At 40.3% G+C, this 26,633-nt stretch overlaps 1 protein-coding gene across 1 annotated transcript; it reads left to right on the top strand.

Moving 5' to 3' along the window:
• On the top strand, positions 1-26,447 carry gtpbp2b (GTP binding protein 2b). Its single transcript, XM_040004243.1, has 12 exons — positions 1-333; positions 2,100-2,126; positions 6,458-6,642; positions 8,488-8,599; positions 8,823-9,020; positions 10,165-10,339; positions 13,117-13,336; positions 16,393-16,528; positions 20,995-21,053; positions 21,286-21,457; positions 23,654-23,818; positions 23,897-26,447. The coding sequence occupies exons 1-12, from the start codon at positions 145-147 to the stop codon at positions 24,083-24,085; spliced, it is 1,827 nt and encodes a 608-aa protein (XP_039860177.1). The 5' UTR covers positions 1-144; the 3' UTR covers positions 24,086-26,447.
• The last annotated feature ends 186 nt before the right edge of the window (positions 26,448-26,633 follow it).

The following is a 26,633-nucleotide window of genomic DNA, read 5'->3' as shown; positions in this document are numbered from 1 at the left end:
TTCACACACACAGGCCGTGTGTTTTATACGCCGTGATGTTACAACGCCGAGCAGTGTTACATTTTATTTGACTGCCGTGAGTTGCTCTTACACAGAAAACTACGCTTTCAAGCTAAGCTAGGAGCTGACACTCCAAGATTAGCGATGGTGGATTTGTCCGAAGGTGGTGCAGTGTCAGTCGGACACAACAGAGACAGACAGGGATCAGGTTCGGGTAATAATGATAGGATAACGTCGAAGAAGTCGCGAACGAGAAGAGGCAAAAGAGGAAAGAGAAGGAGGAACAAAAAGAACAACAGGAACAAAACGCCACCGCCGTATTTACCACCGGAGGTAGCTACCCTTCTATAGCCTGGGCATGATTGTGGGACCTCCAGCCCGCTAAGCTAGCTAGTGATACTGTAGCAAACCATAGTCGAGCGCAGGTTATTTGCGGCTACACTTTGTTTACACCATACAGCTACCTATAACATGGCGGAAAATACTCTTATATGACCTTGATTTTACACAACAATATTTTACCGCTGTGGTTTGAAGAAAACTCATTCCACACGCAGAGGCCAGAGATTTTGACGCATTCTCATCAAGTGAAGTGAAGAATTCAGCAATACTAATTCAGCAAAATAATCTGTGTTTTTTTTCTACATTTTTATAATAGTCAAATACGTTTTAGCTCGACTGGAGCAAAGTTAAGAATGGTGGGAGATATATGGAATAGCAAACCGTTGAGAAAACATATTAAAATGAAGTACGCAGTGCAAAGGCAATTGACTATATCCCGAATTGAGATACTAATCCACTTAATAAAGGAAGTGGCCTGAGCAATCCATTAGATTGTGATTAATCACAATGTAATTTATCGCAGGAAACTGAAATTGCAGGAGGATTTCACTAAATCAGGGGGTGGTCGTGGCTCAAGAGTTGGCAGTTCGTCTTGTAATTGGAAGGTTGTTGGTTCGAGCCCCGGCTCGGACAGTCTTGGTTGTTGTGTCCTTGGGCAAGACACTTCACCACTGGTGATGGCCAGAGGGGCCGATGGCGCAATATGGCAGCCTCCCTTCTGTCAATCTGCCCCAGGGCAGCTGTGGCTCCACTGTAGTTTGCCTCCACCAGTGTGTGAATGATTAGTGGAGTTGTAAAGCGTTTTGGGGGTCTCGAAAAGCGCTATATAAATGCAATCCATTATTATTATTAAATCCGGTTGGCAGGTATGTTTAGCTAAAAGTATGTTTTCTTAACACAGTGATATGTAACAGCACATCTGGAAACCTGACTGTAGTAATAGTGTTTGTTTAGAGTTGATGCTTCACTTAAATAAATACATTAGCAAGATTTTAATGAGAATACACACACACATATATGAATACATCCAGAATACATACATTACTAGATTAATGAAAAGTGTGCGAAGAGAAACTAAGAAAATGGCCCAAAAAATGTCAGGCCCTGAAAAGTTGAAAAAGCAGAATTTGAGGTTGTCCACTAAATCTTGAAAAAAGCAGATTGATGTAGTTAAATCATTTTGTTTGTTAGTTTTTGTCTGTATGTCTAATACAGAGAAAGATCCAAGATGTAAGGAGTATATAAAGAGTAATCTGCCCTCCAATAAGTAGAATACAGCATATAAATATGACAAATTGCAGATTCAGAGATATATGTATGTGTTTTTCTGACTGTATAAGATGACAAACAAATACAAAGAAAACCTTTCAAACATGAAAACACATTAAGTCAATACATATGCTAAGACCTATACTATGAAACTGACAACAGCATGTTGTAGGTAAACAAGTAGTTGAGACACAATTCTGCTGCTATATGCTATATACCTGCTGTTGAGAAACACACCCACAGTGACCTCTCTGGGTGGCGACTTCTAGTGTTTTAGTTCATCCTGGCAGTGATGAATGATGGCTGAGTGTCTCTGTTACCAACATTCTGGGGAGTTGAACACTTTCTTCTGGATTTGAAAATTGAAAAACTGTTGCCAGGGTGGCAACATACCTTTGACTACATGATCTATGTTATAGTTAGAACAGTTTTGTTCATATCATTAATGTGTTAACTAACCTTATCCCTACATTTCTCTACATTTCCAGGCTGAAGAAGGGAACATTGAATATAAGGTAACTAACCTTCTGTTTCTTATCCAAATTACAGAATAGAATAGAATAGAATTCAACTTTATTGTCATTGCACATGTCACAGGTACAGGGCAACGAAATGCAGTTTGCATCCATCCAGAAGTGTTTTAGCCATGATATAGATATATTACAATATATATTAGCAATGATATAGATATGTGAGTATATTACAGAAATGGGTCTATTATGGTATGTTATAATGTACACGGTATGAAGTATGTTATGAATATGCTATAACTGTAAGTATGTACAGGCTGTAGTGAGTACAAGCTATGTACAGGATATGAACAGGATATAAATATGAAAAAAAACTATACAGAAATATGAGATATACAGCTATACAGAAATGTGAACTATGCAAGTTGTAAACACTTGTAGAATTAAAAATTATCGTATGATTATTTACACAGAACTATACAGTAGTGCAGTTAAGAGGCTATATAAAGTGCTGGTGGTTGTGAGTGGTGGTTCAGTCCATGTTATTATTGTGTGTTTGAGGGTACAGTTGTCCATTGTGGGTGTGTGTATGTTCAGTCCATGTGTTAACGTGGGTCAGATGTCAGGAGGCAGAGTTCAGGAGTCTGACGGCTGTGGGGAAGAAGCTGTTCCAGTACCTGGTGGTCTTAGTCCGGAGGCTCCTGTAGCGCCTCCCAGAGGGCAGGAGGGTGAAGAGTCCATGTGATGGGTGACTGGAGTCTTTGATGATTTTCCCAGCCCTTTTCAGACACCGCTTCCTGTAGATGTCCTTTATGGCAGGAAGTGGTGCTCCGGCGATGCGCTGGGCAGTTTTCACGACCCTCTGCAACGCCTTCCGGTCCGAGGCAGAGCAGTTCCCGTACCAGACTGTTATACAGTTGGTCAGGATGCTCTCGATGGTGCAGCGATAGAAGTTCACCAGGATGTCTGAGGACAGGTGGTTCTTCCTCAGAGTCCTCAAGAAGAAGAGGCGCTGGTGAGCCTTCTTGACCAGCTTGGAGCAGTTGGTCGTCCAGATGAGATCCTCGGAGATGTGGACTCCCAGGAACTTGAAGCTGCTCACACGCTCCACAGCCGTCCCCTTAATGTGGATGGGTGGATGTGGGTCAGCTATTATGATGTGATGAACTTCTTTTCATTTGTAAGCTGTTAAAGTTTTTTAACCCTCAGCCATAAAAGGTCTTGCCATCACCTGCTGGGCGACGAGCAAGCAGATGGCGTGAACACAAAAGGTTGTGAATGCGATAACTCATGAACGAAGGGATTTAGCTTCAGTTTGATGTCTGCTAAAAGTCTTGAATGAGTTTGAATCTCAGTAGCCTTGACCTCAAGGTCAGATGTCAAGTTTTCAGAAAATCTTGTGAATGTGATAACTCAAGAGAAAGTCCAACTTATTACCACCAGCAGCAACTGTGTGACAGAGAGCATGTTTGGCTACAAAGAAAAAAAAAAAAAATAAGAGTCAATTGATGCTACTAAAAACAGCTATCTGAGAAAGGATTAAATAATTGTGGAAAAGACTAGGAAAATTATGTTGCATATCTTAGATTGATTAGTTAGTTCGTGCACATAAATGGACAAATATTGGGTGATTCCATATTTTTAACCATTTTATGAATAATTAATTCAGCAGTGGGCTAATAAAATGCTTAACATACTAGGAAGGTATTGATAACTACACTAAAAATGTGGTCATCAAAACTGTCACCCAGTGGTGAGGTTGTTGTTAAATGCTGTATATTCTTATTATAGGTATTTTCTTTAGGTTCCTAAAATATCTTCAAAGTTTTGAAATAAACTTGGTGAACCAGCAGGAACCCGAATTTTGTCTGATTTTAGCCTAATGGCATAAAGGCATCCTTCTTCCTAAGCTCCTTACAGTTCCTAAAATTGATTACTGCCCACTTAAAAACATCAGATTTTTTATCTCTGTCATCTGATTATGGGCTGGATAGCTGTGCTGAATTAGACCGTCACATGTATTCAGGGTAACTCTGCTCTCATCTGTGAAAACTGCAGTCTGCCAGTGGTGGATCTGCTAATTCTGGTATTCTATGGCATTTTCTATGGCAAATGCCAGTTGGATTCCACTGTGCTGGGCAGGGCCCACTAGAGCAGTGGTTCTCAAAATTTTCACAATGAGTACCAGCTCGTCAGTCCAATAATCGACGATGGGCAAAATATCCGCGCATGCGCAGACTTTTTGATGGGCAGAGCAATGTAGTCATGCACGGACTGACATGGACAAACTAATTTCCCCCCAAAAAATTAGGGCTGTCACGATTAACGTGATTAAAATTTTTAACACGCTCAACCAATCTGGACAGCAGAATGAAAAACCTTTGAACAAACTGCCTGAAATGTGTTGACAGAGACATTTCAGGGATTTTGACTCAGTTTGCGCTCCAGATGGGTTAATTGTTAATCGCGTTAGTCATGATGACAGCACATTAAAGCTGACAGCACTAAAAAAAATTAAGTATAAACTCGCCAATTTGGGATTTCTTTGGCTTTTAACTGGATGAAAGAGGTAAACCTAAGGATGTAATCAAAGCAGTGTGCTGCTTGTACAGACGTATTATGCGCGCATAACTTGCATGAGCATGTACGTGTCCACCATCTGGCTGAGTATGCTAGGCTATCACCAGCTTCTGCAGCTCCATCAACAAGCAGTTGGGCACACTCTGAGGAGGGTGCATTTGCTCGCAGATGAAAGAGTTAAAACAGTGTTAGCTCCATCATTATTAGCAAACTTACTCATGGGCAAACAAATAAATAAATCGCTCTTGTAAAAACGATCGCTGATGGGCTCAGCCTATTGTCGATAGTAGATATATTCGTCCAATCGCCCAACCCTAGTATGAACCCTACTTCCAGGTCCAAACTGGTCTGCGTTTATTAAGGCTGTTTTGTTTTTAACATGTTTTATTGCTTTGGATCTTGTTCTCTTTAATATGAACAAGCCCCTAAAAAAGACTGTGATCACTGTCGGCCTTTCTCCGTTTTTATTACCACTGTTCATTTTAAAGTTCAGTTTTTAAAACCTTATGACATAACTACAGCCCAGCCCATGCAGCAGTAAAACTAACCTCATATTGTGGATGGATAATCTCAGTTGTTCTCCTGACTAAAGTTTGGTTTGTTTACAGCATCCTGCCATGCAGTTGTATTGGTCCCTAACCATGGGGAACCCTCACATTAACTTTTATTGAATGGAAAAAAATTAGTGTTCATCCTCCAACTTCACTGTGTTTATATTATGCTAACCATCACATAGCACATCATTATATGCACGCTAGCCCAGCTTTAGTACCTTACAAACATCACTGCTGTTTAGTTTTCTGACTTCATTTATGTCGGAAGTGATAGCAGAGCTGTACGTTTTAATTTTTCAGAAATCCCTCAGTCAGAACATGGTATATTATTTAATCTTAAAAATTTGTGGGGCAGACTTCCCACATACCACTAGAGGGAGGGTGATATTAAAGTCCTGTTATTAGTATATGTGAGGGGGCAAACTCCTCAAGATGGGTGGTGACCATGGTGGCCATTTAGAAGTCGGCCATCTTGGATACAACTTTTGTTTTTTCAATAGGAAGAGGGCCATGTGACACATCAAAGTTATTGGTAATGTCACAAGAAAAACAATGGTGTATTTGGTTTCAACGTAACTTGAACAGGACTTTAATATCACCAACCATTCCCATGTTATTACGGTGTATCCATATAAATGGCCCACCCTGTAGTCTGTTTCTGAGTGTTTGGTCAGAGACATTAACAACAACCCTTATGTAGGTTTTCACTTTCAGTAGTATCAATGTTTGTACAAGTAATGTCTATATGTTGATTCATGGTTTTCTTGGGGGGAGGGGTTATCTGCTATAAAAAGACATGGCCAGGAAAATGTCCTTCTTATTTTTCTGTGTTTAATCATCAATTACTTTGACACAATGGCATCTGCTGTGATGCTGATGAGGTCTCAGAAGTGTTAGCTTTATTTATATACCTAGATAGTTTACACTATTTCTCTATTGCAGAAAAAGTGTCACATAGTTTGGAATTAAATATTTGTAATTTACAAGGTTTCGAGGGTGCTTTCAACGGTACATATCCAAGATAAATGACCATAAGTATATGTTTCTGACAGAGTCAAAATTAAATTGAATATAATCAATACTTTCTGAATCAGAATCAGAATTAAATGCTTCAGTTTTGAAAATCTTGGATTTAGTGTAGCTGACTTTTTTTATTTTACCTCAGAACTCCTATGCAAGCAGTGCTCTAGTTAAACTGTGGCCATTTACTACCTGTATCATTATGTATTTTCTATACTGTAGTTGAAGCTGGTCAACCCCACGCAGTACCGCTTTGAGCATCTGGCCACACAGCTGAAGTGGCGACTGCAGGAGGGCCGTGGCGAAGCTGTCTACCAGATAGGAGTAGAAGACAATGGTCTGCTAGTCGGCCTGACTGAGGCTGACATGAAGGCCTCACTCAACACTTTAAAGAAGATGGCAGAGAAGTAGGTCATCTTGTACAATTTATTTGCTGACATTAAGACGTCACCAAAGAATATATATAAGTGTCTTCACTCTGGTGTCACTCATTAGTTTTGGACTCCACAATGTTAGTGTCATGCTGGTTCTTTTGCAGCCAGAAATTACTATGTTTGGAGGACAGGGTGGCATGCTAAGTATCTGTTAAGCTTAGCAAGCTTGGTTAGCAAGCTTCATTCATAATATGGATCAGTGTAACATGTAGATTACTGACCCTGATTTTCTGGGGAAACATCGAACCATTCCCAGGCCATCTGTTGGATGTAATCTCTCCAGTAGGTCCTGGGTCTACGCTGGACATGCCTAGCCTGAAAACTATCCAGGAGGCGACAGTCTCAGCTGGCTCCTTTCAATGTGAAGTAGTATCGGCCTATCTGAGCCCCTCCTGAATAACTGAACTGTTAACAAAAACATCAGGACTAGATTAACAAATTTATTTATCAGCAACAGTGCTTCATCTGGTGACATGACTTGACATGACATGAAAGTTTGGAAGGAGCCACCCAACTCCATCAATATATGTCAAACCACGAGCTCCATGAATCCGTACAGTCTGGCTTCAGAACACACCACAGGACTGAGACTACTCTTATCAAAATAGCTAATGACATCATGACAGATGATTTTGGCCACATCAGTATCCTCAAGTTCCCAGATCTTTCTGCAGCCTTTGGCACTTGTTCTCACACCATCCAGCTTTCACATATATCCAGATATCTTGTCCTCACTGGTACTGTAATCTCCTGCTTTCAGTCCTACCTCTCCAACCCAACACAGTTTGTCACTGCAGAAGGCTCCCACTCCCCGTCTGCCCTGGTTAACCACGTTGTGTCTCAAGGTTCTGTGCTTGGACCCCTTCACTTCACCATCTATATGCTCTCTCTTGGTCAGATCATGTGCTGCCATGGTCTCTGCCTGTGTTCCTATGATGATGACACACAATGTTATCTCAGCACCAAACCCTCCACCCAGTTCCCCCCGCAATTGCTTGTCAAATGTCTGCATTGCTTCAGAACATGGATGTCATCTAACCTACTTCAGCATCAATAGTAATAAAACTGATCTCTTGGTTCTGGCCCCCAAAGCCCTACTGTGGAAAACTGGTGTTCCACTCATTGTCGCAGACAGACGCCTCCTCTCACTTTCCCCAGAAGTTCACAACCAGGGTGTTGTTTTGGACTCTGCACTTTAAGTCCAGGCTTATATCGAATCTGCCACAATCTCTCTCAACTTTGGCCATCACTCACTGACTCAGATAACTTCATCCATTAAGGCTTTGTCACCACCTGGCTGGATTACTGCAGTCGGGCCCTGTTCAGAATGTCCAGCAACCCCCTGGACAGGCATTGTCCAAAACTCAGCACTTTCTAACACACACTAAGCTCTGGAATTAGAGAAGGTTCAGTATATCAGTATTGATTATTAAATATGTAATGCGACATATCCCATCGCAATCTTACTTAAAGTACTAAATACCCAACTCTATGCTGTACTCACCATTAGCAGTCTTGCTAATCTTGAATGTTCTAATGTTTGTTTGTTTATTTAATTGTTTTTTGATAGTAATGTAAAGCACTTTTAATTTTTGTAGTTAACTTTCCACACATGACACAGAATCCCTAATTACATTTTCTTAGGTACATAAATCTACAATCATTAGGCAGGTTTCCAGTCACTGTTTGAAATAAATTGAAACTGGGAGAAGCCGTCTAAGAAAAATTATTACTGCTTTGCTCAGTAAATTGATTGGGATCAGTGTAAACTAAATGAAAATTGAATGATAAAACTTAAGTCTTTTTCTTTCATTTCAGAGTCGGGGCTGACATCACTCTCCTCCGAGAGAGGGAGGTTGACTACGACTCAGACAGAAACACGCGCAAAATTGCAGAAGTCCTTGTTCGAAAAGTTCCTGATGATCAGCAGGTTAGAGTCTGTCTGTTACACATGGTAGAGGAAAAAGAGTCCAGTTGAATCTGGCAAAACAACAGTGGTGTCAAAATACAGCAATACTCTAAAAAGGATCACAGCATTGCCCATTTAGGCTTTAACTATAGAGAGCACCAAGGGTTCTTTCTTTAAACAATGCTGTTTAATGGTTATGAAAATATGATCCCATTTTCTGTCTTGCTGTTTTGGTCTGCAACAGTTCCTGGATCTGCGGGTGGCAGTGCTAGGCAATGTGGACTCTGGGAAGTCAACCTTGCTGGGTGTCCTGACACAAGGCGAGTTGGACAATGGACGAGGCCGTGCACGGCTCAACCTTTTCAGACATTTGCATGAGATCCAGACCGGACGCACCTCCAGTATCAGCTTTGAGATCTTGGGCTTCAACAGCAAAGGAGAGGTAATCCCTTTGCCACTTAGGATATTAGCAATATTCAGAAGTTTACATTCACTATGGACATGAATTCATGCTAACTTGAGGCTTTTAGTGATTTCTTTGAACTGTGCTTTTTCCAGGGTGGAATGATTATACAGTATACATCTTTAATGACTTTATAAACAACAAATTTAAATCTTTTAACAAGTGGTGTAGAGGGTTCTAGTGTCTTTTAACTTGATATAAATTTCTTGTCACATTTTTGGAGCATGCTTTTGGAATGGATAAAGCAGGCCAACATTAAGCTTCAAGGAATGGTCTTTGCCACACCCTCAACACAAAAATATAAATTTGTGGACTATGCTTAAAAGCCAAATTGATTTCAAGAAAATCACTTCAAATACTCTAAAATTCTAGAGAGTGGTCTAATATTCAGCCAGAAGTAGGCCAGGATCTTTTTAATTGCTGCCAGAAGCATCTGGTCAATGTGGGACATTTAACTTTTGTTTGCTCTGTTTTTTGAAACAGCTTTGTAACTTTATTTAAAGTTCAGTTTGAAATTTTGCATAATGCTCTTCTTTTACCATTGCTAAATTATTTAGATGTGTTAAGGACTGTATTCTATTATCTTTTGTTTATTAGTAGGTTCTAAAATATATTTTGCCTTCACAATCTCTAATGAAATCCTGAAAAAAAATAATAATAATAAAGATTTATGGTGTATAACAATTTCCCCTTTAGAAGCCCAAAATTACCATCATGCCCATGACGAGTGTATGGAAACTTTTCATTACAACTATATATCAGATATTCACTAATTTATTTCATGGGTCATATTTCTGCTTTGTAGATTGGCCTCTCACCATAGTGTTAAATGCAGTGTGTCAGACACAGTGAAGAACTACAGCATTTGAAATTTGGCATGTATATTTTTAATGTGCTGCCTAATTGATTCTCTACCTGACTCTTAAAAATCAGTCAGGTAGAGAAAAAACATTTTGTGGTTGTTGTTGCCATTGCTGCACACCACAACTCAGGGTATTAGCATATTTATATTTGTAAACAATCCCTGACAATAAACAATCAAACTGTAAAAACAAAACAAAAGACGTGTTTTATTTCAATTCTGTCCTTTGGTGCAGCCTGTCTTGTATGTTACCTGTAAAAGGTTGTGAACTACAGTGAGTCCAGGACAGCTGAGGAGATCTGCGAAAGTTCTTCCAAGATGATCACCTTCATCGACCTTGCAGGACACCACAAGTATTTAAAGACCACCATCTTCGGCCTCACAAGTTATTGCCCTGACTTTGCCATGCTGGTGGTGAGCGCTAACACTGGTATTGGTAAGTAGCCTGTATTTTGTTTTTTGTGTTTTTTTAATATCTAAAACCTGTGGGTAAGCCACAGATTTACATATCCAGTCAATTGAGAACATGCAAACTCCAGAAAAAATGGCCCAGGAATACCAAGAACCTTTTTAGAGACTTAACAACTGCATCACTATGTCCAGAAGATAAAAATTCTATGTGTAAATTTTGTAGGAATATTGTTTCTAGTTGGACGTGATTGTAGCAGGGTTCTTTTGTTCTTCCAGTGCCTTAACGCAAACTGATACAGTGGGGCAAAAAAGTATTTAGTCAGCCACCGATTGTGCAAGTTCCCCCACCTAAAATGATGACAGAGGTCAGTAATTTGCACCAGAGGTACACTTCAACTGTGAGAGACAGAATGTGAAAAAAAAATCCATGAATCCACATGGTAGGATTTGTAAAGAATTTATTCGTAAATCAGGGTGGAAAATAAGTATTTGGTCAATAACAAAAATACAACTCAATACTTTGTAACATAACCTTTGTTGGCAATAACAGAGGTCAAACGTTTACTATAGGTCTTTACCAGGTTTGCACACACAGTAGCTGGTATTTTGGCCCATTCCTCCATGCAGATCTTCTCGAGAGCAGTGATGTTTTGGGGCTGTCGCCGAGCAACACGGACTTTCAAGTCCCGCCACAGATTTTCTATGGGGTTGAGGTCTGGAGACTGGCTAGGCCACTCCAGGACTTTCAAATGCTTCTTACGGAGCCACTCCTTTGTTGCCCGGGCGGTGTGTTTTGGATCATTGTCATGTTGGAAGACCCAGCCTCGTTTCATCTTCAAAGTTCTCACTGATGGAAGGAGGTTTTGGCTCAAAATCTCACGATACATGGCCCCATTCATTCTGTCCTTAACACGGATCAGTCGTCCTGTCCCCTTGGCAGAAAAACAGCCCCATAGCATGATGTTTCCACCCCCATGCTTCACAGTAGGTATGGTGTTCTTGGGATGCAACTCAGTATTCTTCTTCCTCCAAACACGACGAGTTGAGTTTATACCAAAAAGTTCTACTTTGGTTTCATCTGACCACATGACATTCTCCCAATCCTCTGCTGTATCATCCATGTGCTCTCTGGCAAACTTCAGACGGGCCTGGACATGCACTGGCTTCAGCAGCGGAACACGTCTGGCACTGCGGGATTTGATTCCCTGCCGTTGTAGTGTGTTACTGATGGTGACCTTTGTTACTTTGGTCCCAGCTCTCTGCAGGTCATTCACCAGGTCCCCCCGTGTGGTTCTGGGATCTTTGCTCACCGTTCTCATGATCATTTTGACCCCACGGGATGAGATCTTGCGTGGAGCCCCAGATCGAGGGAGATTATCAGTGGTCTTGTATGTCTTCCATTTTCTGATGATTGCTCCCACAGTTGATTTTTTCACACCAAGCTGCTTGCCTATTGTAGATTCACTCTTCCCAGTCTGGTGCAGGTCTACAATACTTTTCCTGGTGTCCTTCGAAAGCTCTTTGGTCTTGGCCATGGCGGCGTTTGGAGTCTGACTGTTTGAGGCTGTGGACAGGTGTCTTTTATACAGATGATGAGTTCAAACAGGTGCCATTCATACAGGTAACGAGTGGGGGACAGAAAAGCTTCTTACAGAAGACGTTACAGGTCTGTGAGAGCCAGAGATTTTCCTTGTTTGAGGTGACCAAATACTTATTTTCCACCCTGATTTACGAATAAATTCTTTACAAATCCTACCATGTGAATTCATGGATTTTTTTTTTCACATTCTGTCTCTCACAGTTGAAGTGTACCTCTGGTGCAAATTACTGACCTCTGTCATCATTTTAAGTGGGGGAACTTGCACAATCGGTGGCTGACTAAATACTTTTTTGCCCCACTGTACGTTATGAACAGAGCAGGTTTCTCTTTGATTGTGTAGGGTTTCATTTGATGAAGACATTATCTAGGAGTTTGTTTGATAAAAGAGGTGTCATGACGTGGTATAAAAGATACAAGAAACAAATGAGATGTGTTGTCTGTCCAAACACACTTGTATGCTACCTGTCTGGATCACTTGGAACCCCGGGCGAGCAGATACTAAAAAGTACCTGGTAATAGGAACTAATGGAAAACCCTATAAAAACTGGCAAACCGTGCCGACTTGCTCTGAGTAGGTACTAATGGAAAAAGGGCTTTGAATTTTGTTTTTATAATTATTCTTTACTTGCTTTCAGACCATTATGCGACCATCTGGGCTGCAGCTGAAAGAATAAAAACTAAAACTGTCTTATGCAAATTTAAACATTAGTCAAACAGAATACTCATCTACACCTCATCAGATTCTTCCGTGACTTAATGATAGAGGCATTGACAAGTCTGTTAACACACCCAGCATTTTTACAAGCTTTACTTCATGTGTCAAATAGGGTACACTTTAGTAATAAAGCACCTCTTTTCTAGTCTTACTAACCTATAACATTTAAGACACAGAGTGATTTTAACAATAATCGACTATACAGTAATTTTTTTCCTCTCAACTTCTAATCCTGGTTACCAGTGTTTTGGTAAGTGAATCCAGATAACTGACAGGTACCCTAGGTATGTTTAACTCACTTCATAGTACAGAGTCCTCTGACTACTTTCTAGGCACAAATAATTTGAATATTTAAAAATTAAATAGAATTGTTCTCACTTGGATCCAACTGCCTTGTTACGTTTAGATTTCCTATGCACATAAGATGCGAAACATCACAAGACAAGTGTTCTGGGTAATTGAGTATTTTATTTTTTCCTTCATCCAGCTGGTACAACTAGGGAACACCTGGGCTTGGCCATGGCGCTGAAAGTTCCTATCTTCATTGTAGTCAGTAAAGTGGACCTGTGTTCCCGAGGCACTGTGGAGCGAACAGTCAGACAACTAGAGCGAGTTCTGAAGCAGCCAGGCTGCAACAAGGTGCCCATGGTGGTGTTGAACCCTGACGATGCTGTGAGTGCAGCACAGCAGTTCACCCAGTCCACATGGTGAGTAAAAATACTCAATACTTATCAGCTACTGTGTATGGCGGGGAATAGCTTAATTGTACAGTGTATACAGCAGTATTAAAAAATTCACTAATAAATAGATAAAGCAGTATATAGTGCTGCAGAAATGATAAGTGAAGGTCATGGAAATACTGCTACGATACACAAAGCACAAAATAGCTGTTCTATAATGGATGATAACATTTTCGGAAAACTTGTTTAAAGTCGAATTCATGAATCGCATTGCATTTTGGGTAATCACCACAATGTTGTTGTTCATGCACATCCAAAGCAAAGACTGACACCAACAGGTAATACGGAGGAAAAGAAACTAATGAACACTAATATTAATATTGCACTGTAATAGTGACCTTGCATGTTCTACCTACAGTGGGATGCAAAAGTTTGGGCAACCTTGTTAATAGTAATTATTTTCCTGTATAAATCGTTGGTTGTTACAATAAAAAATGTCAGTTAAATATATCATATAGGAGACACACACAGTTAGGGCTGGGCGATATGACCTAAAATCCATATCGCGATATAATTTGAAGCACGTGCGGTAACGATATATATCGCAATATATTCTTTTATTCTGTATAACGTATTTTCCACACTATAAGGCACACTTAAAATCCTTTAATTTTCTCAAAAATTGAGTGTGCCTTATGTATGAATTCTGGTTGTGCTTACTGACCTCGAACCGATTTTGGCGTGCAGAAATCTGTTAAAAAATGTTTTGATGGATTATCAGAGCATTACGGCTGCCGTAGTAAGGAGCTTCGCGGAGTAATCCGGGTCCAAAACTCCGTCTGCTTCAGGTCCCAAAGTCAAACGAACACTGAGAGAAATGAGAATTATTTCTCCTCTTATCCGTTCGTACGGATTTCCAGCACCCGTACGAACCCTGAAAATCATCAGCGTTGCTGCTTTGGAAGTTAGCTCGCTAGTTTCCACCTAAACATGACATACCATGTTCTGACTGAGAGCTTTTTGAAACTAATTAAAACGTACAGCTCTGCTACCACTTCCAACATAAATGAAGACAGGAAACTAAACAGCAGTGGCGTTTGCAGGGTTACTGAAGTTAGACTACCTGGTATATAATGTTGTGCTACGTGATTGCTAGCGACACAGCTATGTTAGCATAACATTAGCACAGTGAAGCTGGAGGATGAACGCCAACTTTTTTCCACTCGATACATTTATTTTTTTAGTTTATTTTATCACTACCTGTCATTTATTGCAGATTACTTGTATTTGCTTAATTGTTTACTAAATGTTTGAGGTGTGAAAGAAACTGCAAATATGGGTGTGTGTGGTTGAAGGATGTGTTCGTGCATGTGCGTGCGCGAGAAGGGGGGGGGGGCGCGAACATTTTTCTTGTAAAACAAAGGGGGGCCTAGCAAAAAAAGTTTGGGAACCACTGGTTTAGGGGAAGGATAAAGAAAGCTGTCTCAGAGATTTAAGCTGTCTGTTTCCACAGTTAGGAACATATTGAGAAAATGGAAGACCACAGGCTCTGTTCAAGTTAAGGCTCAAAGTGGCAAGAAAGTGACCAAGAAAAATCTCGGATAGACAGAAGTGATGAATGGTGAACAGTCAGAGTCGACCCACAGACCAGCACCAAAGACCTACAACATCATCTTGCAGCAGATGGAGTCACCGTGCATCGTTCAACCATTCGACGCACTTTACGCAAGGAGATGCTGTATGCGAGAGTGATGCAGAGGAAGCCTTTTCTCCGCCCACAGCACAAACAGAGCCGCTTGAGGTTTGCTAAAGCACATTTGGACAAGCCAGCTTCATTCTGGAATAAGGTGCTGTGGACTGATGAAACTAAAATTGAGTTATTTGGGCATAACAAGGGGTGTTATGCATGGAGGAAAACGAACACAGCATTCCAAGAAAAACACCTGCTACCTACAGTAAAATATGGTGGTGGTTCCATCATGCTGTGGGGCTGTGTGGCCAGTGCAGGGACTGGGAATCTTGTCAAAGTTGAGGGACACATGGATTCCACTCAGTATCAGCAGATTCTGGAGACCAATGTCCAGGAATCAGTGACAAAGCTGAAGCTGCGCCGGGGCTGGATCTTTCAACGACCTGAAACACTGCTCAAAATCCACTAAGGCATTCATGCAGAGGAACCAGTACAACGTTCTGGAACGGCCATCCCAGTCCCCAGACCTGAATAGTATTGAAAATCTGTGGTGTGAGTTAAAGAGAGCTGTCTATGTTTGGAAGCCATTAAACCTGAATGAACTAGAGATGTTTTGTAAAGAGGAATGGTCGAAAATACCTTCAACCACAATCCAGACTCTCATTGGAACCTACAGGAAGCGTTTAGAGGCTGTAATTTCTGCAAAAGGCGGATCTAATAAATATTGATTTTGGGGTTTTTTTTGTGGTGCCCAAATTTATGCACCTGTCTGATTTTGTTTAAACAATTATTGCACACTTTCTGTAAATCCAATAAACTTCATTTCACTTCTCAAATATCACTGTGTGTGTCTGCTATATGATATGTTCAACTGACATTTTTTATTATAACAACCAACGATTTATACAGGAAAATAATGACTACGTAGTAGTTGCACTAAACTGTATTGTAAATCTTAAAAGTAAAAGTCATTCATACATGAAATACTTTTATGTCTTTTGTTGTGGCTCAGTATTTGATTACAGCACTTTGTGTTCTGTTGCAGGAGCAGGAGCTTGTAGTTACTTTGTTCTCCATTGATACTGGTCAGAGATTTCCACAACAACTTTTATGTGTCCGAGGTGTAACATTGTGTGTAGTATGTGTATTATCCCATTATCAACTTGTATTTCTATTAAGAATGGTTTTGTGTTGGTGAATTCACAATCTATTCATGATCGTGAATTCACTTATCTGTATGTCCACAGTGGAAAAATATTACACTTAATGATGTACTTAATTGAATTTTCACTTCACTGTGTGTGTGTGTGTGTGTGTGTGTGTGTGTGTGTGTGTGTGTGTGTGTGTGTGTGTGCGTGTGTGTGTGTATGTATGTGTGTATGCACATTTGCAGCATTACACCCATCTTCACCCTTTCCAGTGTGTCTGGTGAGAATCTGGACCTCCTGAAGGTTTTTTTGAACATCCTTCCTCCACTGAGCAACAGCAAGGAGCAGGAAGAGCTGATGCAGCAGCTCACTGAGTTTCAGGTATCCAAACCCACATACACACATATGCTTTTTTTCCATCACTTCTGGTGACATAGCCCTGACTTAAATTAATTTCCTTGAGATTTACTTTATCCTCAGTATAACTTTACCCAGTACTTCATTATTGAACATGCATCGGTTAAACCCAATAGTCATTGGGTTTAACCGATGCATGACACTAGAGATGGACTGATCCGATATTACGTATCGGTATCGGTCCAATACTGACCTAAATTACTGGATCGGATATCGGAGAGAAATAAAAAATTTTATCCGATCCATTAAATATCACAAAAGCACCTCACAAAACTTGTGACATGGCGTAACTCATCTCATAATCTTAGCACGTCGAGCAGTATGCATCACGTGATAGAGCAGCTGTGGCGTGCGAGACCTCTCAGTGGTGTGGTTGAGTATTTGGAGCCTCGCTACCAAACTGGCATTTCATCTCCGAGAAAGTTATCCCAGAGAGCAGTAAAGCAAGTGTGTAAGTTCATCTCAGAATGTTTGTAAAGCATTCCCACGTTAAGCTTAACAACCGATATATGGAGCGACTGCCTCTTCTCTCCCCCTCCCTCTCCTGTCACTACTTCAATCATGAAACTGATCAATAATCGGCTGATCAGCTTTTCTGTCACGACTCCGTCCCTCTTGTTTCTTTATCGCCCACTTTGCGCAAGAAAGAGGCTAAACAACAGCAGCAGGTTTAAGCTTGATAAGCTGTTCTTAGAATTTATTTAATATTACACCAGGATCCTTTTCTGCGTAGCTGATGGCTGGTAACTGTGCAGGGGCGGGTCTAGCAAAGTTTAGCCAGGGGGGCAGGTAGGGCATTAACAGGAAAAGGAGGGCACAATGAAATGCTTTTCTGTCTTATTCTCATTTAAAATGTCTAGCTTTTAATAAATAATTATCTGAATCTTACACCCAAAGTTTTAATGTGATGTAAAATGTATAGAAGTCCATTACTGTATATAGTAACTATTAAGTCTAATATACCCTAGTAAGCCAAAGTACTTTTTCCTTTGGGAAGGTACCATCTGTGCAGTCTGCAAATTTGTTGAAGAAAGATGTTGAATCTATTTAATTATTCTTGAAAAAGGTTAGGTTGCTTAATATTTCCGCTAAGTACTCTTTAAAATACCAGAATAGGGAGGATGACACCATCCTCCCTATTCTGGTATTTTTAGGTTTAAGTTTATTTATTACACGGCGTGCTGCGGGGAAAAGCCTGTTCTAACGTTTGAGTCTAAGGTTTATTTTTTAGCACCTGGCGGCTCTTTTTTGCTTCTCATCTGTAAACACTCTGCACACTCTTTAACGGGATTCGGTTTATTTTGAAAAGTCTCAACAGGATCTTGAACTTTATTGTGAAAGGTTTATGTGCAAAACAAACAAGCGGATGGTGGAGCTACGCCATGGTTTTAACCTCGTTGTTGCTAACGACAACACGTAAAAACAGTTGCTTGTCCATCTGTGGTGTGGTTATATTAAACATAAGAGAAAGAGAGAACTTTATGAAATTGATATAGCCACTACAATGACCATCAAAATCATGAAAATATTGCCATAAACAGTTTATTTTGCGACACCACGAAACAAACGATAGCATAATAGGAAACGATAGACATTTTTATATCGTTAAATCAAACAGCCCTAGTACCCGAAACTTTATTAATTTTAACCTAACCTTAACCTAACTCTAACTTTTCTTTAACTTTAATTTTACTTTATTGCCTTCACGCCACAGTTCAGCTGCCTGGGGACCATATGAGGGGAATTGAGATACCTCTCACAACTTAACCTCCTATAACCGTACACCAAACCAAGTTTGAACTTAAATGTAATTATTTCCCTTACAGATATTTTGACATTTGAAATATTTATTTCCTTATATTCGTGTGTATATAAGGAAGTTGAGTTCCCACAGTACCAAAACAGATATGTCTCCCCACAACATCAGTTCAATAACTAGAGATCATTTGGATGATATGAACATGATTTACTGTGACAGATAAACTAATGTATTTGGCAATTAGACTCTGATGGACCATCATGGCAGAAAAGATTCTCAGGCGTGACAAGAGTTAGGATAAGACCTCTCCCAGTCTAGATGGTTGTGGTGAGGAAGATGGAGCTCTGATCGGGTTACACGAATGAGAACCTGAAAGAGGGAATGACAGAGCACTGAGATTTAAACCACACAGAGTGGCTGATTGGCTTTAAAGAAGGCGGGCAAGAAGATGATTGGATTAGTGTAATGATGACAGTACTGAGTTTCACAGCATGGGAAAGTGGCAGTGGAGTAACGAACAGACTAGCAGCCAAACACTCAGGAAAGCAAGCAGATGAATTATTACATTACTGCAGCTGCACTCGCAGTCTTACTACCACTCTTCATTGTGCAGCATCTGTTTACCACAGTGTAAGTAGAGGCCAGGGGTCGGCAACCTGCGGCTCTTTAGTCCTTATAGTGCGGCTCCGTGTGGTTTGGGAAAATAAATTAGAAGTATTTAGCTGAAGTGTAATTTATTTATGTTAGTTCTTTTTTTAATTGGAAGATTATTGTGATATTGAAATATAAAAATACAATTGTATTCTATTATTTTTTCATCACTTAAAATAAGCGTCACACTCGCGGAAGCCGGTGTACCCGCCGAAACGCCGTGCATTTATCGAGACTTTCAACCCCAGGTAGGCCAATTATGGACCTTCGGATCCACATTATGTCAGCAGCTGTTCTCCAGCGTGAACCATGTTAAAAACAAACACGCTCACGCCTCACAGAGGACAGCTTACAGTCCTGCGTAAAGATGAAAGCCCCGATTTGCAGACGCTGTGCGCAGAGGTTCAGGAGCAGAAGTCCCATTGTAAACATATCACGGCAGACCCGGCAATGTTTGCATGATCATGCTTTTCAGCATCTCTTTATTGACCACTTTTCACACATGGTTGCTGTACGCATACAGCCGGCTGTAGCTTTTCAGCTCACAGCCCGACATATACCAACAACAACACAACAGCATAGATGGCACAGACGTTAAGGCGGTGAGGCGTGATCGTGGTTGCCGCTCAGGTGCGTCCGCCTCCCCTGCAGCGGTGCTGCAGACCACGCCCCGCCACACACATTAACCAGGAAAAATACATATTTAGGCAGAATTTTGCAAATATCTATTTTTCCTCTTTTAGCAGCATAGTGCTTTTTTAAAAATCAGGTCAAGGCTCCAAAAGCACAAAGGCGATATAAGGTTGGCGGCTCACAACAGTTTTTGTTTGCTGGATCATTTTAGTTCAGCTGGCTGTCTTTCCTTTTGTTATATTTCTTTAAGAGTTCAAAATGTGTTAATTACATAAATAAAATGTAATTTTCTCTGTAGCACTTCAAGGATTTCATAAGCAACACACCTTAGTTGTTCACACAAAGCATAAAGGTAAAAAACAGTATATACAGTGTTATCTTCATTTTAGATCTCAAAAAGTATTTGTGGCTCCCAGTGTTTTCTTTTGCGTGGAAACCAGGTCCAAATGGCTCTTTGGGTCTTAAAGGTTGCTGACCCCTGGTATAGGGTAAAGAATGTGTTAGGTAGTAACTGTGGTGGGCCCAGAACACGCAGACACCAGGGGTTTCACAGTGACAGTGTTTTATTCACAGTGACAGAGAGAGAAAACACAAACACAGTTCGGGGGTGTGCGGGAAAACTGGCAGGGCACTCGACCGGTCTATGGGAGGAGAACAGAACAGAATTAGAGACTGAACACAAAAGGCAAGGATGAAAATAAGTTAGGAGGAAAGTTGGTGAGCTTACTTGGCACAAACTGAGTTACAGACTCGGAAAGAGGTTTAACTGGAACAAAGGCTGAGGCAGGTGGAGTGTGTGGGCTGCTCGCGGTGCAACCCATCTCCTTAATGTCAAATAACTTAATGGCTTTTTATCATCATTATTGTTATTATTATTATTAACATTATTGTTTTGTTTGCTCTTATTGTTGTCTTGCTGCTAAACAAATTTCCCCTTTGGGGAATAAGTAATTAAGAATTTGAATGTAATTGAATTGGTAGGCAAGGTGATTCCCAGTTCAGACCGATTAAACAGTCTTCAGAGGCACAGACAGGCAGTCGGGGAGCGAGGCAGGCTGGTGGAAGGAAAATAAGATCTTAAAACACTCGGCAGGTCGTAGATTCCAATCTAGAGAGCGAACTCGCACGTTACTACTTGTGGAAGAGGCAATACTCTTACACCAGATGTCAGCTCCCTATAAAAGCTCCGGCCTGATTTGCCACAGGTGTGCTGGTGATCCTGCGAATCACCGCCCTGCCTACCCTGCGCCGCAAAAGGAAAAAGAAAACAAAAACACACCACACACACACACCAGCCCCTAATAGAATGTGGTAGAGACGTGTGTGTGACTTGCATGCTGGAGTGTGGAAAGCGCAGACTGACATTTAATCGTTTCTGTGTTTGAAGGTTGATGAGATCTACTCAGTTCCTGACGTTGGGACTGTGGTTGGAGGAACTCTGTACAGGTGAGATAGCACTGTCTGCTTTAATAAGTTGTCAATATTATTTTACATTTTATTCTTGAAACAGTGGGAACCCCAAATATTCATAGAGATATATATAACACATGACTTTTATAAGAATAGAATCTTTGATAATATATCACAGCTTTTCATTTTACCAGGTGTTTGTAATCATGGAAAGTGCCGTGCATTACACTAAGAACAGTTTGTGTTTGTGTGACGGTCTGTGTTTCAGTGGAATGTGTAGGGAGGGTGAGAGGCTGGTGGTGGGTCCAACTGATGAGGGCCGTTTTCTGCGTCTGAAGGTGGGCAGTATCCAGAGGAACCGCTCTGCCTGCAGAGTGCTGAGGGCTGGACAGGCTGCAACGCTGGCTTTGGGAAACTTTGACCGTTCACTATTGCGCAAGGTTAGAGGCCACCTAAAGACATGAAAGGATGTAGGAGATGATTTAAAGGGGGATTCAGTTTTGGTTTTTTTTAATGTAACTTGCACAAATTCATACATCTCTGTGTGTGTATATTGCATATTTTGTTTGCTCTCTTTTATTTATACTGGAAGTTACTTTCCAGTTCCTTTGAGAATTTGGAAAACACAGAGGGAAGGATCGCAGTCGACCTTCATGGTCGCAGTTTTTCAAATTTATTAATGGTGTTTAATTTCTCTGCGAAACACAGACCAGACTCATGCTAAAAATACAGAGTATTCTGTTATTAGTTCAGGATCTTTACCTTGCAATATAAAGAAGTAACTTGAAGCAACGGTTGTTTTGAATTGTCCCCCAATGTGTTGAGGAAAGGATCTCTATAATTGGCAAGGACAGACGACAACCCAAAATGTTCTAACGTACATGCAAGAATTGTCTAGGAAGTAAAAACTCTGCAAATCCTACATACAAAGTGTCTCAGTCAATTTATCTTTCCTTGATATAGTGACTTCTTCTGTGACTCTAAAACTCAACAACTTCACTCAGTTTAAATTTGCACAGTGTACCCTTGTAGGTCATCTCCTCATGCACCTCTGGACTGCTGTCAGTATAGCTGCTGTTATCAGATTACTATGGGCTCTAACTGTGGTCATAAATATTTTGTACTTGTAAATCAGACTGCGTAGTTGTAACTCTGTGCTCAAGTTCCCTTGCTTGTGTGTGAGTTTCAACTTAAAAGTGCAAATTTTGACCAGAAATTTCTTCCTTTCAGCTTTAACTTGTAATTATTTTTTACAAACACAAATCTTTTTTACGCACACTGAAATTCTTATCTATGGATGCACAAACATAACGTGTTCAGATTTTTTGGGTTACAAGGTTACAAAACACAAAATTTTTCTGACCATAATTTGATTACTTCCTGGTAATCCAAACAGAAATTCACATTTTTGGTCTCTGCACATTTTTAAGGTCATTGGTGAAACTGCAGACACCACAAGTGGTGAGAACACAAGTTCAGAGAGATGATGTAGCTTTGTATTGTATTTTTTTAGAAAATTTGTCCATATAATTAAAAGAAAAACAACAAAGACAAAACTCACAAGACTATTGAATTTCTTGACTCGTTCAAATGACACATAAATTGGCACATATAGTTCCTGAGTAAGGCATGAAAAGGTGGGATGTTGCTCATGAAAAACATTTGACTTGCAGATGTCCAAATTGGAAGTCTAAGGAAAATTCTAAATGCATCCTGAAAAGCCACTTGCAGTTTGGCTTTGGTTATGGCTTTACTATAATTACACCATAAATGACCCGTATTTTTTTTTAAAGTACAATAGGCTTAAAAAAAAGTGCCAGATTTATGTGCCAAGATATTAGCTTGCTCGTACACCTTCACAGCACTGTCTTTTCACATCATCATCATCATTACAAAGATCACTTGTTAAGATATGACCCAAGTTTTATACGTTGTTCCCCACATCCAGTACTTGGTTGCTAAATGAAAAGATGGAAAATTTACCTTGTCATCCTCCTTAGTTGTAACAATCACAATAACATGCTTTTTAGGGTTAAAAGCAATATCATACCGGGCACTATAACTAGCACAAACTAAGTAACTACTGCAAACCAGGACTGTAGGGAGACAAAATGACCAAATCATCATGGAGGTTACCCACCATACACCCAGTCTTACATTCATTTAACTTGACAGAAAGATCATCAATATTCAAACTGAATACAACAGGAGACAATATTGCACTTAACTTGCATAGTTTGATGTGAGGAAAGTGTATTGTCTTTCCATCGAATGTTTTTATGCTAAATTGCTGATACATTTGTTTTTGACAACTTTTATATGTTGATGGATGTGAACCCAGCGTTGCTCTTCAAATAGCAACCTGTGTATTAGAAGGTGGGCATATTATTTGTCCAAAAATGAAACATTTCTCTTGTGAGCTTGAACTTATGGATGATAGAAGCTAGTTTTGGATTCTACCACCTGGAAATGTCTGAGAGTGTGCACAACCAACTTGTAGGAAAATTTCAATTTATTCGTAACAAGTTGCGCACTAATGGATAAAGGACTGCTTTTTGATACCTGTAAGACCTGCAAATATTCTACAACTGCTGATAACAACCTGTGGTTACATCAGTGTGTTATTGGTGTTACAGGGCATGGTGATGGTCAGTCCCAAGATGAACCCAACCATCTGCTGTCAGTTTGAAGCTGCCATTGTCCTGCTCTTCCATGCCAAGACTTTCCGTCGGGGGTCACAGGTCACCATACACGTTGGTAATGTCAGGCAGACTGCCACTGTGGAGTGCCTTCATGGAAAGGTTTGAAATTACATAATACATGATTATTTTTCAAGCTTCTATGTAACCACATCATGTAACCTTGGATTTCTGCTGCAGGATGAGCTGCGTACTGGCGAGAGAGCTGTTGTTCGTTTCCGCTTTATCAAACACCCCGAGTACTTGCGCCTGGGCGCTAAGCTTCTCTTCAGGGAGGGCGTCACCAAAGGCATCGGCCATGTCACCTGCCTGCTGCCCCCTTCTCAGAATCACAACCAGAACCACGACCAGAACCTGCAGGATTATTAAAAATTGCTCCTTCATCAAACAGACAGATGTTGAGGCAGTGAGAATGATGACTGCTTGGGGAACATAGGTCTCTGATCAAATTTAGCCATGCACATCATGTTGGAGTCCCACCTGTCTTGGATCTATGTTTCTGTCCTCATCCGTTCCTGCGGTGATGTCAGAAAGGCTGTTTTCCAGCAAACATTCATATCTTGAGTTAAAGCTGGATGACCATTAAGTGGACTTAAGCCTGAAGATTAATTTGAAGTTTTGCCACAGATTGATTAAAAGGTTCCTTTTTATCATTGCCGCTGTCATTGGAAGATAGCAGGAGTATTTTAAAAGCATGAATAGTGCTTACTCATTGCTGATGTGGAGTGAAGGTGTAATTCTGTTTCTCTTGATGTGCACGACGGATTGACCTCGCTCTTCGTACTGTCTCAGAGACATGTTTGCACGCTTAAACTCATCAAGAAATTTGGTGAGGGAAGATTATATTTAGCACATACTTTATTTTCATTAGTCTTAGGTGGATTCCTTTCTAAGGAGTCTGCTTATGATGCCAAACATTTTAGACCCTTGCTGTGGTTTTTTCGCAGTCTAGCCATTGACTGGGGTATTTTTCACAAAGCATTGGATGAGTCAGGCGCCATTATCTGACAACATTGGTAGGGCAAACTATTAATTTGTGATTTCAAATTATCACCAGAAGTGTGTAACTTCATTAGCAACATCCTCCCGAAATGCGCCAACAACATTGAGAGTAACATCCTCCTCTCTGACCCTTAATGCTCGCTGGTCGCTATGATAATGCGTAAATATTTTCAAATAAGACACACAGCTACAACAAGGGAAAAGACCCAGTTAACTGAGTTAATGATAGAAAACCCTGAAAACCATCAATTTCACACCCGAGCCTCAACTCTCGCGGCCCGGTACGAAATGACTCAGGCTGTTTTCCAACAAACATTTGTGTCTTAAGTTAAGCTGGATGACCATAGTGGACTTAAGCCTGAAGATTAATTTGAAGTTTTGCCACAGATTGGGGGTTGCGGACTGCTGGACTAATTATTGCAATGACTGATCTATATGTACTGAATGGTTGACTGAGGCTACATTCACACTGCAGGTCTTAATGCTAAATTCCGATTTTTTGATCAAATTCGACTCTTTTTTTTTTGTCTGGTTGTTCACACGACAAATAAAATGCAACAGCAAATGCGCTCTAGTGTTCACGGCCCTCAAAGCATGCACAAAAGAAGACGCAAAAGAAGATGTCACACACAACGCGCTCTGCTTATGGAAGTAAAAATGGCTGCTACAGAGCTAGTAGGTGTTGTTTCAGCAGTCTATCAGTTTCTGCACAGTCATAACCGACATAATTTTGAAAAATTAATTAGGAAAAGAACGACACTGAGAAAAAAAGAGAGCCCGTGCTTTAACAATGGCCTCGTTTGGACCAGTGGCTCCATGCAGAGGTATATATGGCCACGGAGTCGTTTAGCTTGTTTGAATTGTCTCCCCATATGCTAATCAAGTCCAAAACCTCAGTTTCTGTGATCGGATATGGGTCGCATAGGGTCAGAAAAGTCGGATTTGATGCATTTTCGCCTGCAGTGTGAACGTAGCCTAAGATGTTTTGATGATTCAAAAAAATGACGACCAGGTGATTTCATTACAGTTATTTTTTGAGGATGATTTACTTTCTGAATGTTGGATGAAATATATATTTTCGTCCGGAGTTAAGCTGTTAGTTAAATGCATCATAAGTCACTGTGTTCCAGGAGTGTGACAGGTTCCTTTTCCCTCAAGAAGGTGAAAAAAAATTTGTAGAAGAAACTGGTATTAAATTCTTAACCATCAAATCCTGTACATTCAGTATCTGCATTTACGAATGACAGAAATATTTGCTACTAGGTTTCCAGTTTGTTCCAACTCTCCATTCATATTTGTTGGCTGTATTAGAAGTTTGTACATTTTATAAGCCAGGCAGCTTTTGCAGCTAAACCTAACCTGCATGCCCTTTGAGTGATTAAAAAACAATCGCACATTTCAAGTATGTGGTGGAGTGTTTATGCAGGTAAACTTCATTTTTCTGGGGTTCTGTGCAATTGTAAAGCTAAATATTGAATGTACTTTCCTTGATCCTGTGTAGCATTTCAATCTTATTGCTGTTTAATAGAGTGATGGTTGATTTCGCACTTTGTATTTTGATTCTGCATGTTGGAGACTACCAGTTCTGCAGTACAGTGTAACGTGGAGGTGGTACTGAAAGGTGTGACATGCTAAAGCTGAACATTTAAATGTTATGGGGTGAATTTATTAGTTTTTACTGACCGTCCCTTTTAGTGAGAAATAAAAAAGTAACAGTAAGAAATGCAAATTCTGCTTTCATCAATTTGCAACTTTAACACAGAGGATGTTTGTTTTAGACATCGTATTATGAAAAATGGTTTTGTTCTCCATCTTCTCAGCTTTTCTGAGTTATGGCTGTCAGTCTGTCAGTTTTAAAAAAAATCTTCCATAACATTTCCATATCATGGTAGTCTTTTGCATTTGTTTCCTCCAT

Source organism: Simochromis diagramma, unplaced genomic scaffold (genome assembly GCF_900408965.1).
Source record: "Simochromis diagramma unplaced genomic scaffold, fSimDia1.1 OVJJ01000565.1, whole genome shotgun sequence".
In the NCBI taxonomy this organism is placed as follows: Eukaryota; Metazoa; Chordata; class Actinopteri; order Cichliformes; family Cichlidae; genus Simochromis; species Simochromis diagramma.
Note: the sequence above shows the minus strand (reverse complement) of the source record. Positions and strands in the feature narration are given on the sequence as shown.